Source organism: Daldinia childiae (assembly GCF_008694065.1).
Source record: "Daldinia childiae strain JS-1345 chromosome Unknown Scaffold2, whole genome shotgun sequence".
In the NCBI taxonomy this organism is placed as follows: domain Eukaryota; kingdom Fungi; phylum Ascomycota; class Sordariomycetes; order Xylariales; family Hypoxylaceae; genus Daldinia; species Daldinia childiae.
In genome coordinates, this window is record NW_022984643.1 from 2361900 (window position 1) to 2375240 (window position 13341).

General features: G+C 44.9%; 4 protein-coding genes across 4 annotated transcripts; 1 reads left to right on the forward strand and 3 right to left on the reverse strand.

Annotated features, from left to right (window-relative positions):
• Positions 1–1806: 1806 nt before the first annotated feature.
• On the reverse strand, positions 1807–3294 carry GL218_01548 (putative aspartic-type endopeptidase OPSB; the record flags this gene model as incomplete). Its single annotated transcript, XM_033578022.1, has 2 exons — positions 1807–3042; positions 3100–3294. The coding sequence occupies 2 exons, from the start codon at positions 3292–3294 to the stop codon at positions 1807–1809; spliced, it is 1431 nt and encodes a 476-aa protein (XP_033438221.1).
• A 2297-nt stretch (positions 3295–5591) lies between these two features.
• GL218_01549 (V-type proton ATPase 16 kDa proteolipid subunit) lies at positions 5592–6238 on the forward strand (the record flags this gene model as incomplete). The annotated part of the gene is made up of 3 exons (XM_033578023.1): positions 5592–5710; positions 5775–6004; positions 6093–6238. 3 exons carry the CDS (start codon positions 5592–5594, stop codon positions 6236–6238), a joined length of 495 nt encoding a protein of 164 aa, XP_033438222.1.
• Positions 6239–6698: 460 nt separating this feature from the next.
• Positions 6699–8863, reverse strand: GL218_01550 (Sorting nexin-41; the record flags this gene model as incomplete). Its single annotated transcript, XM_033578024.1, has 5 exons — positions 6699–6794; positions 6857–8005; positions 8060–8326; positions 8379–8692; positions 8758–8863. 5 exons carry the CDS (start codon positions 8861–8863, stop codon positions 6699–6701), a joined length of 1932 nt encoding a protein of 643 aa, XP_033438801.1.
• A 2129-nt stretch (positions 8864–10992) lies between these two features.
• On the reverse strand, positions 10993–12295 carry GL218_01551 (Solute carrier family 35 member E3; the record flags this gene model as incomplete). The annotated part of the gene is made up of 4 exons (XM_033578025.1): positions 10993–11032; positions 11088–11278; positions 11326–11955; positions 12014–12295. The coding sequence occupies 4 exons, from the start codon at positions 12293–12295 to the stop codon at positions 10993–10995; spliced, it is 1143 nt and encodes a 380-aa protein (XP_033438800.1).
• Between the last annotated feature and the right edge of the window lie 1046 nt (positions 12296–13341).

Consider the following 13341-nt stretch of genomic DNA (forward strand, 5'->3'; position numbering starts at 1 on the left):
TAGGCCAACTTAGCTACATATCAGTTATCTGTTTATATATTTACTGTACTTGAACTATTTATGCATAACATACCCGCTGAACGCAACACTCTTTACGCTATCTTCTTACTTGTACACCCAACAACACCGTCGGATCATCCGCCTCGGACAAAAGCTTTTCTTTGATTATTGGTTTTCGGATATAGACTACTACTACTACCCTATTACCACCACCATCATCATCATCATCACCATCGCGGCCTTGGAGCTAGCCAGGAGTTTTTCGGGGACTGAACGACCCGCGGTTTTCTATGTTATCGTGACGGACATGCATAACATGCCCGTTCACTATTGTGCTTTGATATCTTGCTATTGATTGATATAGACACCATGGCTTTCGGCTTACGGGGCGGGGAAGGAGGCATATCATATCTACCTATGTGTATACCTTTCGCATCTGTCGTTTCCGCGAATACCTTGGTTTTTCCTTTTTGCTCTTGCTTTTGCTGCTTTTATCATCGACACATCACCACAGAGCACACACATACGCGCACACACACACACCCTAGAGCCAGCGACGGGCAACTGAGAAAATTTCCTTTTTTACTACTACTCCCTGTATTGTTTGGTCCTTCTCGCTTTTTTCCTGCATAGAGAAAAGTAGGGGAGGGGCGGGACTGGTCAAAAAGTTTCGGTGCGCGGAGTACCGAAGTGCTTTTTTGTTGTTGTTTTTTTTTGCTCTCTGCCTTGCTTTGGAGTTAATTATGTTTTCTGCTTTTTTGCTTAGTGTTTGCTTTGCTTCGACGGTCCCGGGTTATGATGGGTTGGAAAGCATATATATATTATGTATGTGTGTGTGTTGTATATGCTATACCAAGTACGTCGTTCGTTGTAGAGAACACGGGTGGGCATATGTCCATATATGCATACATACAGTCGAAGTGTTTGTATCTATTCATAGCGGACCGAATCCGCCTTTCGTCGCTTGCCTCTTGCGTAGGCGCCGGTGACGAGTATTTAGAATGATAGTGGTGCGAGAGGCTTATGTACATTGTTGCCTTCCTTAGCTAGAAGGGCCTCAGGGGTTGGGAAGCTGAAGAGTTGGTATGAAATTAGGAGATAGCATGCTTCGTCTGATGGTCTCAGATCAAGACCTAAAATCTAAAGCTATATTTCCTGATATGATTTATTCTATATGCTCAGCGTCTTCTCATGATATGTCCCTTTTCGTACTTGGACAGTAGCGAAGGTAAAGAGACCACGTTATATCGAACCTACACTAAGAGTATTAATCGCGCTTCGTTGAGATCGCCTAATGAAGTCCTCTTGTAGTATTAGTTAAACATGCTCTCTTAAACAATCTCCTTAAATATTAACTCACTCAATAGTAATTAATGATCAGATGAAATCCGCTACGGAGTAAAGTTTAGATAAGGCAATAAAAGTATCTTAGTAGATAGGTAGATACCTGTATCAGTCACATTCAGATTTTTAACCCTTTACGTTTTCACACCAACGAATCCTGACATAATAAACGCGTGTAATTTGAATTGTAGCATGAATCTATATAACATCCCGTACGTATGTACTCGGTGCTAAATATCCGTTATCAATATAATCATGCTAAGCGAACAATCGCTACTATAGATACCACGCAACTATGTAATCTCAATGTCTGTCGGTCATCTATACCGGAATTTCAATGCCGTGAAAAAAAAAACGGCTATGTCGAATTCAAAGCAACTTATATGCACCCTAACGCCCAACAATGCTTATGCCATCCAATAATCCGGATCAGAACAATATGGGTATATAATTTCCGTACACTTATAGTATCGTGGCTAGCGTGGCCACTCCGAAGGACAGGAATAGCACCGCCGCTGAAACAGAGGCACTCGTCATTGCAGCGCCATCCGTACTGTCGCCCAAGCCAGCGCCTCCGTTGCCACTACCTCGTACGACACCCTCTGTTGCTTGAACGGCATTAGCAACTGCGGTAGCATCAGGAATGCCAGATCCGCTAGGGATTTCTTGGACGTTCGACTCTGTTGTGTTGAAATTGGTCTGTGCGATCGAGATCTCATTGTTGTCGAGATCGTAAACAACATAAGCTGATCGAAGGAAGGTATCGCCCAAAACATTCGTTCCCGAACCGGCTGGGGCAATACCAAACAAACATGCTTCCACGCCGTTCGAGAACGTAGGGCGTTGTCCCGTTGTTGTCACCAAATCCAGCACAAGTTCGTTCATTTCTACCGAGATCTTCGGTCCTGAAAAAACGAAGTCGATCGTGTCCGTTTGGCTCTCTAGGGAGCATGGTACGTACGCCGCGCCTTCGCTCGAGTCGTACTGTGCATTAACCGCATCGTAGATCCCCACGACCATGCTATCAGGTAGATAGGTAAGCGAGGAGCCCGAGTCTAGCAAGACAGCAAGGGCCTGGTTATCGGCGATAGTGTTATCCCCCACTGACAGGGAGGTCAAAGTAATCATGAACTCCGAGAAAACACCGCCATTGGATTGGATGGGAAGCGTCTGGAGACTTCCTGTGTATTGCGCCGTATCGACTCCCCCAAACAGGATGCTACCTCTATTCGCATCCAAATCGTTCAACCAAAGACTGTAAGCATTTCTTTCGATTTGTCCGGCTGACACCATCTTCTTCGGGAGATTGTCATACGCATCCTTTCCAGCCCGGCCGACTTGTACCTCGTTGACCGGGTATCCAATACCGAGGATACCTTGCTCGGAAGTACTTTGATACCCAATTCCGAACTGGAAATCCTCTAGCGACAAATCACCGATTCTGATCGTGTCAGTGACATAGTCTCCGCTGGCCCCAGAGCCATCAACGTAAGAAATGTTGAACCAGCTTCCCACATATTCGTAAGTGGAAGAAGAGTTGGCGTTATAGGTTCCCGCGAAAGAGCAAGGATTCGACCTCTGAGAGCAGAGGGTTGAAGAATCAGTATTCACCCAAAGATCACTGCTACCTGTGTCCAGGTGCATACGTATTGATTGCGCAGGCGTTCCTAGTGTGCCATTTACGAAGTAGAGTGTCTCCTGTTGATGGCTTAGTAAGAAATACAGACTCGAAAGCCTAAAATTCTCATATCATACCTCGTTGTCTAATTCTGCTCTAAAAGTACCATCTCTCCGCCGTAAACGATCTCGCCTTACTGGGTCTGATATGGTCTTCCGTTCTGTGGCCAAGCTTATAACTTTTGGATGGCTGCTACTACTCTGTAAATTACGTGCATTTGCCGGAATGGCCGAGACACTTGCCACAAGGGCAAGCACTATTGTCGATTTCATAGTGAAGGATTTGAAGACCGCCGAGATAATTTTATCACACCAGTCCGAAGCTTACAATAACAGTACGAGATGCTATAACCTGAACATCGAAGGTAAGTTCTACCGATGGGCGCCTGAATTGCTTAGTTATATGTACAGCTGTCTAAGGCGAAGGAGGCGAAAGATGTATCAAGTACAGTGGAACGGATTCGTAAGTCGTGCGTGGCCGGCCGGGGCTAAGAACAGATCTAAAGGCGTGGGAAAAATAGTAGTATAAGAAACGGAAATAAGAAATTCAAAACGGCGGGGAAAGATAATTATTATTTGAAAAGAATAAGAAGATAAAAAAGAATAAATCCAGAAATCCAGCAATCCAGTTGCTCGGCGTGGTGTGAATAGAAAGCCAGGGGACCAAGAGTTCGGTTGGTCGAGTGTAACGAACGACAAGTTAGATAGCTGAGCCACTTCGGCTGAGCCAAGGTACTTGAGGGTCTCAGGATGGTATGCGCACGTATGCTTTGTGATATGAACCGGGATTGTCAAATGGGAGTCGATCCTCACTTGGCAGTCAAGTTACGGCGAAGAGTAGGGGGAGAGATGGTAGTGGGGAGTCCGCATATAGCGTGTAGACTTGGCGCATCTGACGCGCGTCCATCCAAATTCTCGGCTTGTCGCTGACTACCTCCCTTCAAAGAAATCAGGGGCTGTGAATAGTCATTCGTAAGAAATAAAATCTAGGCAGTTTGCCCAGTGATCTTATTGAGCTAATTAGTTCTTTGTTGTCGACGTAAGCAATAAGCAATCCATTTACATACCTAACATACCTCATAGCATGATTCTAACGAGCAAGGCTCTAAAAAGATATTAGCATCCTGATACGATTGGCAGTATCAAATGTTGGACAAGGGTCCATTTTGTCCATTTTGTCCAATTTTCGAAGGGGTTTCCAAGCAACACGTCAAACAGCCCTAAGCACGGATCTCGTAGAGCCGCCCAATCGTTATTGTTTCACTGAGCTCAAAATAGATTTCCATAACAGAATGCCTAAATCTTGTTGGCGATACAAAGTAACGGTGTCCGGGAACCTTTCCCTTCTCACCATGGTCCAACAGACTAACATTATCCAACTGTCTTCTTGGCATAAGACGAAATTTAATTAGTCGCAAGGCTGAGGCCAGTGAAGAGCCGCTTGGCGCATACCCAGACGGATATAACGGAGATGTCTTTGTTTAGTTGTTAGGTTCAAACGATAACTCGTGACAATAACAATTGCAATCGCGCATTAGTTTCCTAGTTGAGGCTCTTTGCGAAAGAACACGTAAGAACGTAAGAACGCGCAAGCTAGAAAGAAAGGTTAGTCATATTAAAGTGTTATCCCAAATACCAAGAAAACTCCATAATCCCCAAGTGACACCCGACACCCGACATCCGAGAAAATTGAGATAGGACTTAATAATTACGGAAATCATGTCGGACCTTCCTCTAGTTAAGCCTAATATTCTTAGTCACCAATGCTAGTTACTGGAAAGTTTATACACTTCCATGACACAAGCGACGTTTGACCTGTACTACCTCCTACACACCTTATACACAATGAGGCTTGTTGAGGCTTTTTAGAGACGCCACAAAGGAAGCCCCATGATTAACCTCCGTACCAATCATAGCTCAGATTAACAATAAAGCTACTAGCATTCGAATGCAATTACCTAGTCCTATAGAAAAAAGTCTCTCCTCGCTTCTCATAATGCTCTATATACCTAAAGATACAAGCCATGTCCTAACAGCCAATCAGTCAGCAGCTTTTTCTTCTGCCTACAAGCCACTTTATCTACACTGATAGACCTACGTCGTCACCAGACCATGAGCGAATAGATGATAAACCTAGGACCTGTTCAACGTAGTACAACATAAGACCATATTCGATGATGTTTCCTACAAATGAAGGGAAGGTATTTCTTAGCTTTTACTACCTGCTACGATAGCTTGTCTAAAGTGAATAAATCTACATACATTCCCAATAACCTCACTATATTGAAGTCGTACATCTACAACTACCAAGTTACGTTGGCTTCCATGGCACAGTAGACAATACTATCCGAGATGAATACCGCCTTCGCTGATGTAGTCTATGAGGCTCGCTGGTCCGTCTCTTACACCTTACTAGATCCAACTAGACACATCACATGCTGACAGTAAATAATCTTCTATACAGCCCAGTATACGCTGTACGTGCTGAATCCCTTAGCCCTATTCCATCAACTCGCTATGCCTTACAACACATCTAACCTCGCACGCCTCCCTAGTCCTTCTTCGGAGCGATGGGCTGCGCAGCCTCCATTATCTTCACAGTCCTGGGCGCATCCTACGGCACCGCCAAGTCAGCCGGGGCAATATTCTCTTCGGGGATAATCCACCCAGATCGGCTGATGCAGAACACGTACGCTCCCCCTCCCTTCCATACCCCGCCTCAAAAAATGTCGCTACGGACCTTGGGACGCTAGGAAAGCGGAAATGCTGACGTCGAGTCGCCACGTGTACGCGCGCAGCCTCTGTGCGATCATGGCTCAGATCCTCTCCATCTACGGCCTGGTAGCCAGCGTTATCATCTCGGGCGACTTGGTCGAGAAGATGCCCTTGCACCAGGGCTTCCTCCAGCTGGGCGCCGGCATCAGCGTCGGGTTAAGTGGCCTCGCGGCTGGATTCACTATTGGCATAGTTGGGGATGCGGGAGGTCAGTCTTTATAAGTCTTTCTCCTGCCCCTTTTCTTAAGGGGTTGTTACAATTGAATGCTACGATGACTGATAAAATACTACCGTAGTGAGAGCTAGTAGTCAGCAGCCACGACTCTATATTGGCATGGTTCTGATCCTAATATTCGCCGAAGTCCTTGGTCTTTACGGCGTTATCGTTGGAATCCTAATGCTAACCAAGTCAAAAGAGAACGTCACTCAGTGTCTGTACTGATTTAGCAAATCTACCCCTCGGCCTATAATTTTCCATAACGTATATGTGAAGAGTGCTGGTCTGTGGCTCGCAGTAGTATACTTAAGTTATTTTAATAGTATAGAGTGTTAAGAGGCTACAAATTACTTGGCCAGACCCTTGACTTACCTAATTGCAGTTCAGAATCCCAATCTCTCGATCTTCGGTATTATTGCTGTGAGCATATAGTTTTGACGTAATATGTAGTTGAATCATACTGAAGACAAAACCTCGAGTCAACTTATGGGCTCCTTACTCCGTTGAAAATTCTAATCCGCCCAGGCTCGAGGGATATATCGGTTATGTTTGTCTTATTGATTATCTATTCCGAATGAGGTAAACCATCGTAAAATTATAAAACAATGTAATAATCATCGTCTGGCAAGTCCCGTGCCTTAGCCGTAGGACGTTGTAGCACCTGCTGGTCTTTCCTCTGGACGCTCTACGTCTCATCGATCTTTTCAACCTCGGCCCTCGCCTCCTCCCATGTCTCTTTGTTCTTTCTCGCCCATTCGATTTGGCTCTTCGCATAGGCAAGCTTGATCCATTATCAGTTATCTTGCAATAATAGGTTCGAGAAGAATAGACAGATAAACTTACCATATAGCGCCTGAGGTCATCTTCTTTCTCATTTTGAAACCTCTTTAGATCTTGCAGGATGCTTGCACTCGCGTCCCTCACATCTTGCGCCGCCGCTACCTGAGCTTGTTCTAGTTGCTCTATACTCTCGCGTGTCTTTCCTATAGCGTCACGTCGAGTCCTCTCTGGATCTACATCAGCAACACCTTGTATCGCATGACGTATCGGACCAAAGATCTTATTGGTGATAGAGTTGCCACTAGGGACCTTCTTATGGTTCGAACTAGAGGTTGACCTCTCAGGAACTCCCACTCTCGCCGAAGGGGCTGAAGAAACATCTGCATGGCTTGGAGGGAAGTCTGAATCAATAGATGCTGTGTCCTCTCCACTGCTTTCTTTATAATGCGGTGTCGATGTTTCTCTCATACTGACCGACCTTCGAGGTGCGTGGACTTGATGACTTCCCCCTATTTGTTGGCTGCTGCTGAGATATTGATCAATTCGCTTTGCCTCGGCCTCACTACTCTCTAGCTGCTCTAAGAGAGCTTTTTTCTTGAGGAGTTCATCGTTGGCCATTTCTTGCTGGACTCTTTTGAGAATCCTGTATCGTAGTACGTTACGAACAACCCCCGCAAACTGTGCACTTTCTCTCATGGGTTCGGCGAAGCTCGCCCCAAGTGAACTTGACAATTCCTCCGTCGCGATATATGACGAATCTGCAGCTTGACCCACTCTCTCGATGGCCGCAGCTAGGGATGGGGATGGCTCAGAAAGCGCAAAAGCATTATACTTGGCACCTAAATCTGAGAGATCTGTTGCCAGAGAACTTAAGTGGTTGAGTGTGCGCCTGTTCACTTTCTCCATCGGTCCCATTAGTGCTTGCTCTAGTTCTTTGATTGATGCTTCAAAGGTGATAAAGTACGGATCTAATTCCTGTTCGTTTAAACCATGAGCTTCAGGAGGGAACCGGCGGAGTATCTGAGAAGCAACGGTACTAGAGCTGTCAAATACCGGACCTGGAGGTGGATTCACGGGCGTCTTTAGCTTGGCTGAGGCAGCCGGCACCGGAAGGTATGAGTGCGCCGGCGTAGGGTTTGCTGTATCTAGCGGTGGTGCTTTCATAATCGTCTTCGGAATAGATGAGATAGGATGCGAGTGTAGCACTTCATTCTATTATCAGGTTAGTCGTAAGAATGCGCTAGGGCGACATAAACGCGCGCATACCCAGCTAACATTCGGGTCGAGGAATCTCCATAAGACCCCGTCGTCTCGAATATGTTCCATCCGCCGACAGCGGTTCAAGAAGACAGCCAACATACGCTTTCGCAAGTCAATAATCTGCTGGTCTTGCTTCGCGTTGGTTGGATTTGCAGCGTAATCGGCCATTGTATGCTTCTCAGGAATCGGAGGAATAACAAGTGTAGGATGAAGCCTAGTCAGCGCATCGCGTAATGACGCAAATTCCGAGTATCGACGCCGGACTTCAAGGTCCTAAATCCCATATGAGCATGACAAGTTGCTGCTAAGCCAGATAGAGACATACCCCTGTTCTGATCGTATAAACGATATATTTGCCGCCGCTCTCCATGCTCTTTCCAGCATCCGTGATCAGGATGGGAAGCTCTGGATTTTCGTAGAGAATCTGCTCAATCCGGCTATCATAACCACCTGGTTTTCTTCGCTGCGCCTGGCTATTCTGAGTCCCATATTCATCATCGCTGTCGGGGTCAGTAATCTGATGTTGCCCGTAGGTAGGAGGTGGCGGAACATCTTCGCTGGTAGAAGACGGGGTGCTCGGGCGATGTTGGTCTACATATTCCCAGTCGGGATCAGCCTCGTCAGGAGAGTCATCCAACGCTATGTTTTCCCACATTATTTTTCCTCGATCCATGCAGGGTAAAAAGAATATGGGCTTAACTTACAGTCGTGGGAACCAGGAGAAGTAGGGTGCGCAGAAGAGGATGTGATGGAATCACGACGCTCGAAGCTCGTGCCGTAAGGGTTATTGTCTTCCTCGTCGTTCCACATAGTGATTCACCTGCGTCGCCGATAACGCACCAGACAAAGCTATACTTTAAAAGTGTTTAATAGTGAGGGTTCTCAGGTAAACTTATCCGCATACAGTCGAGAGGGCGTTGCGACGTTTGGCGACAAAAACGGCGAATGTGGGGGAGGGGGAGAATGAATGAACGAGCGCAATCTGAGAATACTCTTAACGTCAATTATGAAGAATGGGCCTGTGCCAACACTATCTTGAAGCCCTTGTGTAATTTCGAAATACTTGAATTGATCAACAATAGAGACAATATGCGCTCTGTAGGTTTATTGAATGGAGCTTATGGGAAGGGCTGATATGTAGGTAGTAGCTGTAGGATTGTGGAAACCGGAAGCCTTGTGCAATTACTATGTATGTACTGTACAGAAGTAGGATGTGACTGCTAGGTGAGGTCATGTCTTATGGTACTTGGGCCGTGCTTATCACATAAGCTAACCATTTAGCGTAGATAGTACCTAAGCTAAGAGATCTATAGGTCCAAATGAAGTTAGCGCCAAGATTACCTACTAGGTACACTACAATACACGCATAAGCCGAGCTCCGACAGGAGCCTCCATTGATAATTTACATAGCCCAAGTGACAATGTCGAAGGGTCACGGCTATATTTCTATAAAATCGGGGTTTTAAACTTAGCCTACCTAGGATACTATGTTGGTAGAATTTAAGACTACCTACAATCTCATAGATGGAAATTTCTACGGAATAGCCAGTCTTCAAAGCTACCTAGACAAAGCTCTACCATTGTCTTAATGGATTTCGGGTGATCTCTTAATATATTAATACATAGATACCTAGTACAAATAGAAATAAAACAAGTAGACAGAGAGTAGCCCTCCTCGCACCCCTAGAGCCTACCTCTAGAGAATGTAACAAAAGTCAACATTTGCATCTCCTGGAAGCAATATGATACCAGGGATACAGAGGAGGCTATCATGCGCAAGCACAGAGGATACGCACCCTTCGCGCAAAAAATAAGAATAATTTAAAATTGAGTCACCGTGTAATTCTTTCAGAGAGTAGACTGAAAAGAACAGATACTACACTTGATCTAAGCCAAAAGGCAAAGAGAGCTGAAGAAGAAAGACAGGTAATGAAACGGAGAAGGTCTCATCAATGATATATAATAATGTTTAAAGTAGTGGGGCAGGTTGAATTATGTCATCATTGTCATGGCAAGTGGCTTGCCGTACCCCACCAATTTAGCCAATGCCACCTAGGTACGTACCTATGTATATTTACCGTTCTTCTGTCCACATTCTACTTTGTCTTTTCCTTTCTTCTTCATACTTACCTTGCTCAAAGAATCTTCGCTCAAGGATGAGGATTCTTAAGGGGGAAAACCTGCATTGCACAGCGCGGAGTCGACCCTCTTCTATTATCCCTCGTGGATCGTAGCGAGTGCAATTTTTGCTGTCCTTTTATTTTCATTGTGACCGGTGCCGATGCGCACCGCCATGAAGAAGATAGACCTGAAGGTTCAACATAAGAGTGTTGGAGATATTAAGAGTTCAACATGGAGACTCAGGATTGTATTTGCGTGATCATCGACATATGTAGCTACTAAGTCATAGTGTTATATCATATCGATATAACTTGGACTCGACTATAGAATTTGTTACTACGTAGTCTCACCCGACTTGATGGATCAATTTGCCTACTAACCTAACACACCCAGGTTTTGGTTAGTACCTAACTTTAGAATATGCCTAAGTTAGCTGCCTCACTGAGATCCATTAGCGTTATAATTCTATATAAATAAGAAAAATATAGGATGATATTTATAATATCCGAGAAGCATAACTGCTGTCTATTGAGTATCGCTCTAATATCTTGACCAACACTTCTGTGTATGATGGGTATCGTATTGTACATCCGTTTACCGCAATTCCCTCGGAAACCTTACGACGCCTTTAAGCACCATCAGGACCTGCTAATAAATACTGGCACACCGATCGTAAAGGCCTTCCTTATACCATGATAACGCCTAGAACCATACGATCTAATAATATATATATAAGCTTCCAGTAGCCCATTAGAATTGCAGCTCTATCTTCCTAGCTGCCGCACGGAACGAAAACCCCTTTTGGTATTGCGTTGCCTTTAACCGCGAGTTGCCTGCCGTAGCATCACAGCTGAGTACCTAAGTCATATTTAGCAAATGGAAATTAATGTCTAGAAAATTCATGTAAACCTACGTCACAATCCCCCCTATCGCAATAAAAACGCCTATGATTGATTTGTCGCCGACAGACCTGCCAGATGTAGCCCATCCTAGTGCCACTATGAGGCACGTTTTTAGATGTCCGACAACAGTACTCGAAACTGGACCTGTTTGTCCGATAATGAAAAATTGTGATAGGTTGATCAAAGCAGCAAATACGCCAGACTATAATATCAGCATAAACTTCGATATTGTATGTCTTTTTATCTTACCGTCAATATCATGAACCACCGAGCCATCGGGACTTCCGTCCAAGTAGGAAATGTATCCACGAAAGGGATAGCATAAAGCAGGAGGAATGCTGAAACGGGTGCCTGGTTGAAGAGTAGTTGCATACTCGACACTTTTAGCTTCCGCTGGTAGCTTTTGATCCATACCGTATATAGCGACGAAGCAAATATACCACTAAAGGCGAATAACACGCCTAAACTTGACGTGCCCTTTACATTGGCGTCATTTGTCGGGAGCGAGTCATAGTAAGAAACCATACCAACACCTAAGCAAGCAGGAATAAGAGCCAGAATGGCGTTCCGAGGCAACATGGATCTATATAAAATAAGATCCATAGTTGCAACAGTCGGGGTAAGTAGAATGCGCGCAACTTGATAAAAAGTAACGGAAGAGAAGGCTAATGATAGATTTGGAAGGATAACGTTCAACGACATGGCGACAGAGAGAGGGATGATATCTCGCAGGGCGATACGGCGAGGACCAAAGTACGCGAAACGAGGTCGCGACAACGTGAATAGAAGCAACCACGTCATAAAGAAGTGAAAAGCAGCAAATGTTAACTGTACAAGCTTCAAAGACGGATCCGAGAAGATAGCTTTGTTTGTAAAAACCTAGCGGATTATAGAAGTTAGTTACGCCCGCAGAATAGAAACGAGAGGGAAACCATACAATGCCTATCGTCGCTAGAGTGTTTACTACTATCCAGAGAACAGCCCAGCTAAAACGACTCTTTGGGGGGCTCCGGGTAGCTTCGTAGTCCGTTCCCTTCTCTAGTAGTCCATCATTTTCCTCGATGTCTTTAGCATCATCTTCGCCTGTAGCGATGCGATGAGACTTGTAATCATTATCAGTGCTATCGAAACTGCCGAATCCTTCATTATCATTGGGATTTACCGTGGACGACGAAGCAGCGGACGAGGGCCGTGCAGGGTGACCACTTAAAGATGCCATATCAAACGGCGCAAGACATGTGACGGGACCTGCCCAAGTTCCCGTCGCCGATAGTTGGTAGATCTAAGCATGTGGAGAGAGATACTAGTAGGCTCAATGTTAAAGGAAAGGAAGTAAATGTATCCTTTTATTCTCGAAGCGCAAAATGACTAGTTTTGGTGACGATGGACAGATTCCAGAATGAAGATGGACCCCAACCTGATTGAACGTTGGTGGTTTAGTCGCACTGGCTGCTATTTTAGCTGCTATTTAGCCGATCTCCAGGCGGGAACGGAACGTGGAGTCCACTAAACTTTATGTGTTTAGCATGTAAGAGAGGTACCTGCCTCTTAAACAATGAAGCTTATATGTACTTAGGTACCTCATATCCTTACCTGCAAGTGGCTTTCCAAGAGGTATGAGATAACCTGTTTAAGTCGGGTGTTACAAGGGGGTGCCGAGCAGCCGATTTATTTGAATTGCAGGATAATGGGATGCAGGATTGGCAACTTAATAAATGGATCTGAATTATATTTGAATATTGCTGTTGGATACCTAAGGGGTGCTGTAGCTGTACTTACATCAATACTCTAAGCTCGTGGCAAAGATGATGTTAGGTAATTACCTAACTGCCTAGGTAGGTAGGTAGGTAGGTAGGCACAAACTTTCGTTGTATCAACTTACATGCACTTTCCCATGATTGAGAACAAAAACAGGATGAACTTTCTAACTTCAATGTTGCCATCTTTCAACTAATCTACCAATCATTTTACTGTGCTATATGGTTAAGTAGGTGAGTTGACCCACTTGGCTTTTTCGCAATGATAGCAAGCATGATGATATAAGACGGAAGGCAGCAAACAGCACCATGCAAGCCACCTGCTTACGGGATAGGTACCTAGGCATGTAGGCTTCCTTGAGGTCGGGTAGGTCTATCCATGGGATGATATTAGTTGTTTTGTCGAAACTCTAATGTGTACCTAAAGAAGAGGTATGAACATTGAAGCTACCTAGGTATATCCATATATATACCTGGTACCTAACTTATATATTTTCGATATCTGCAT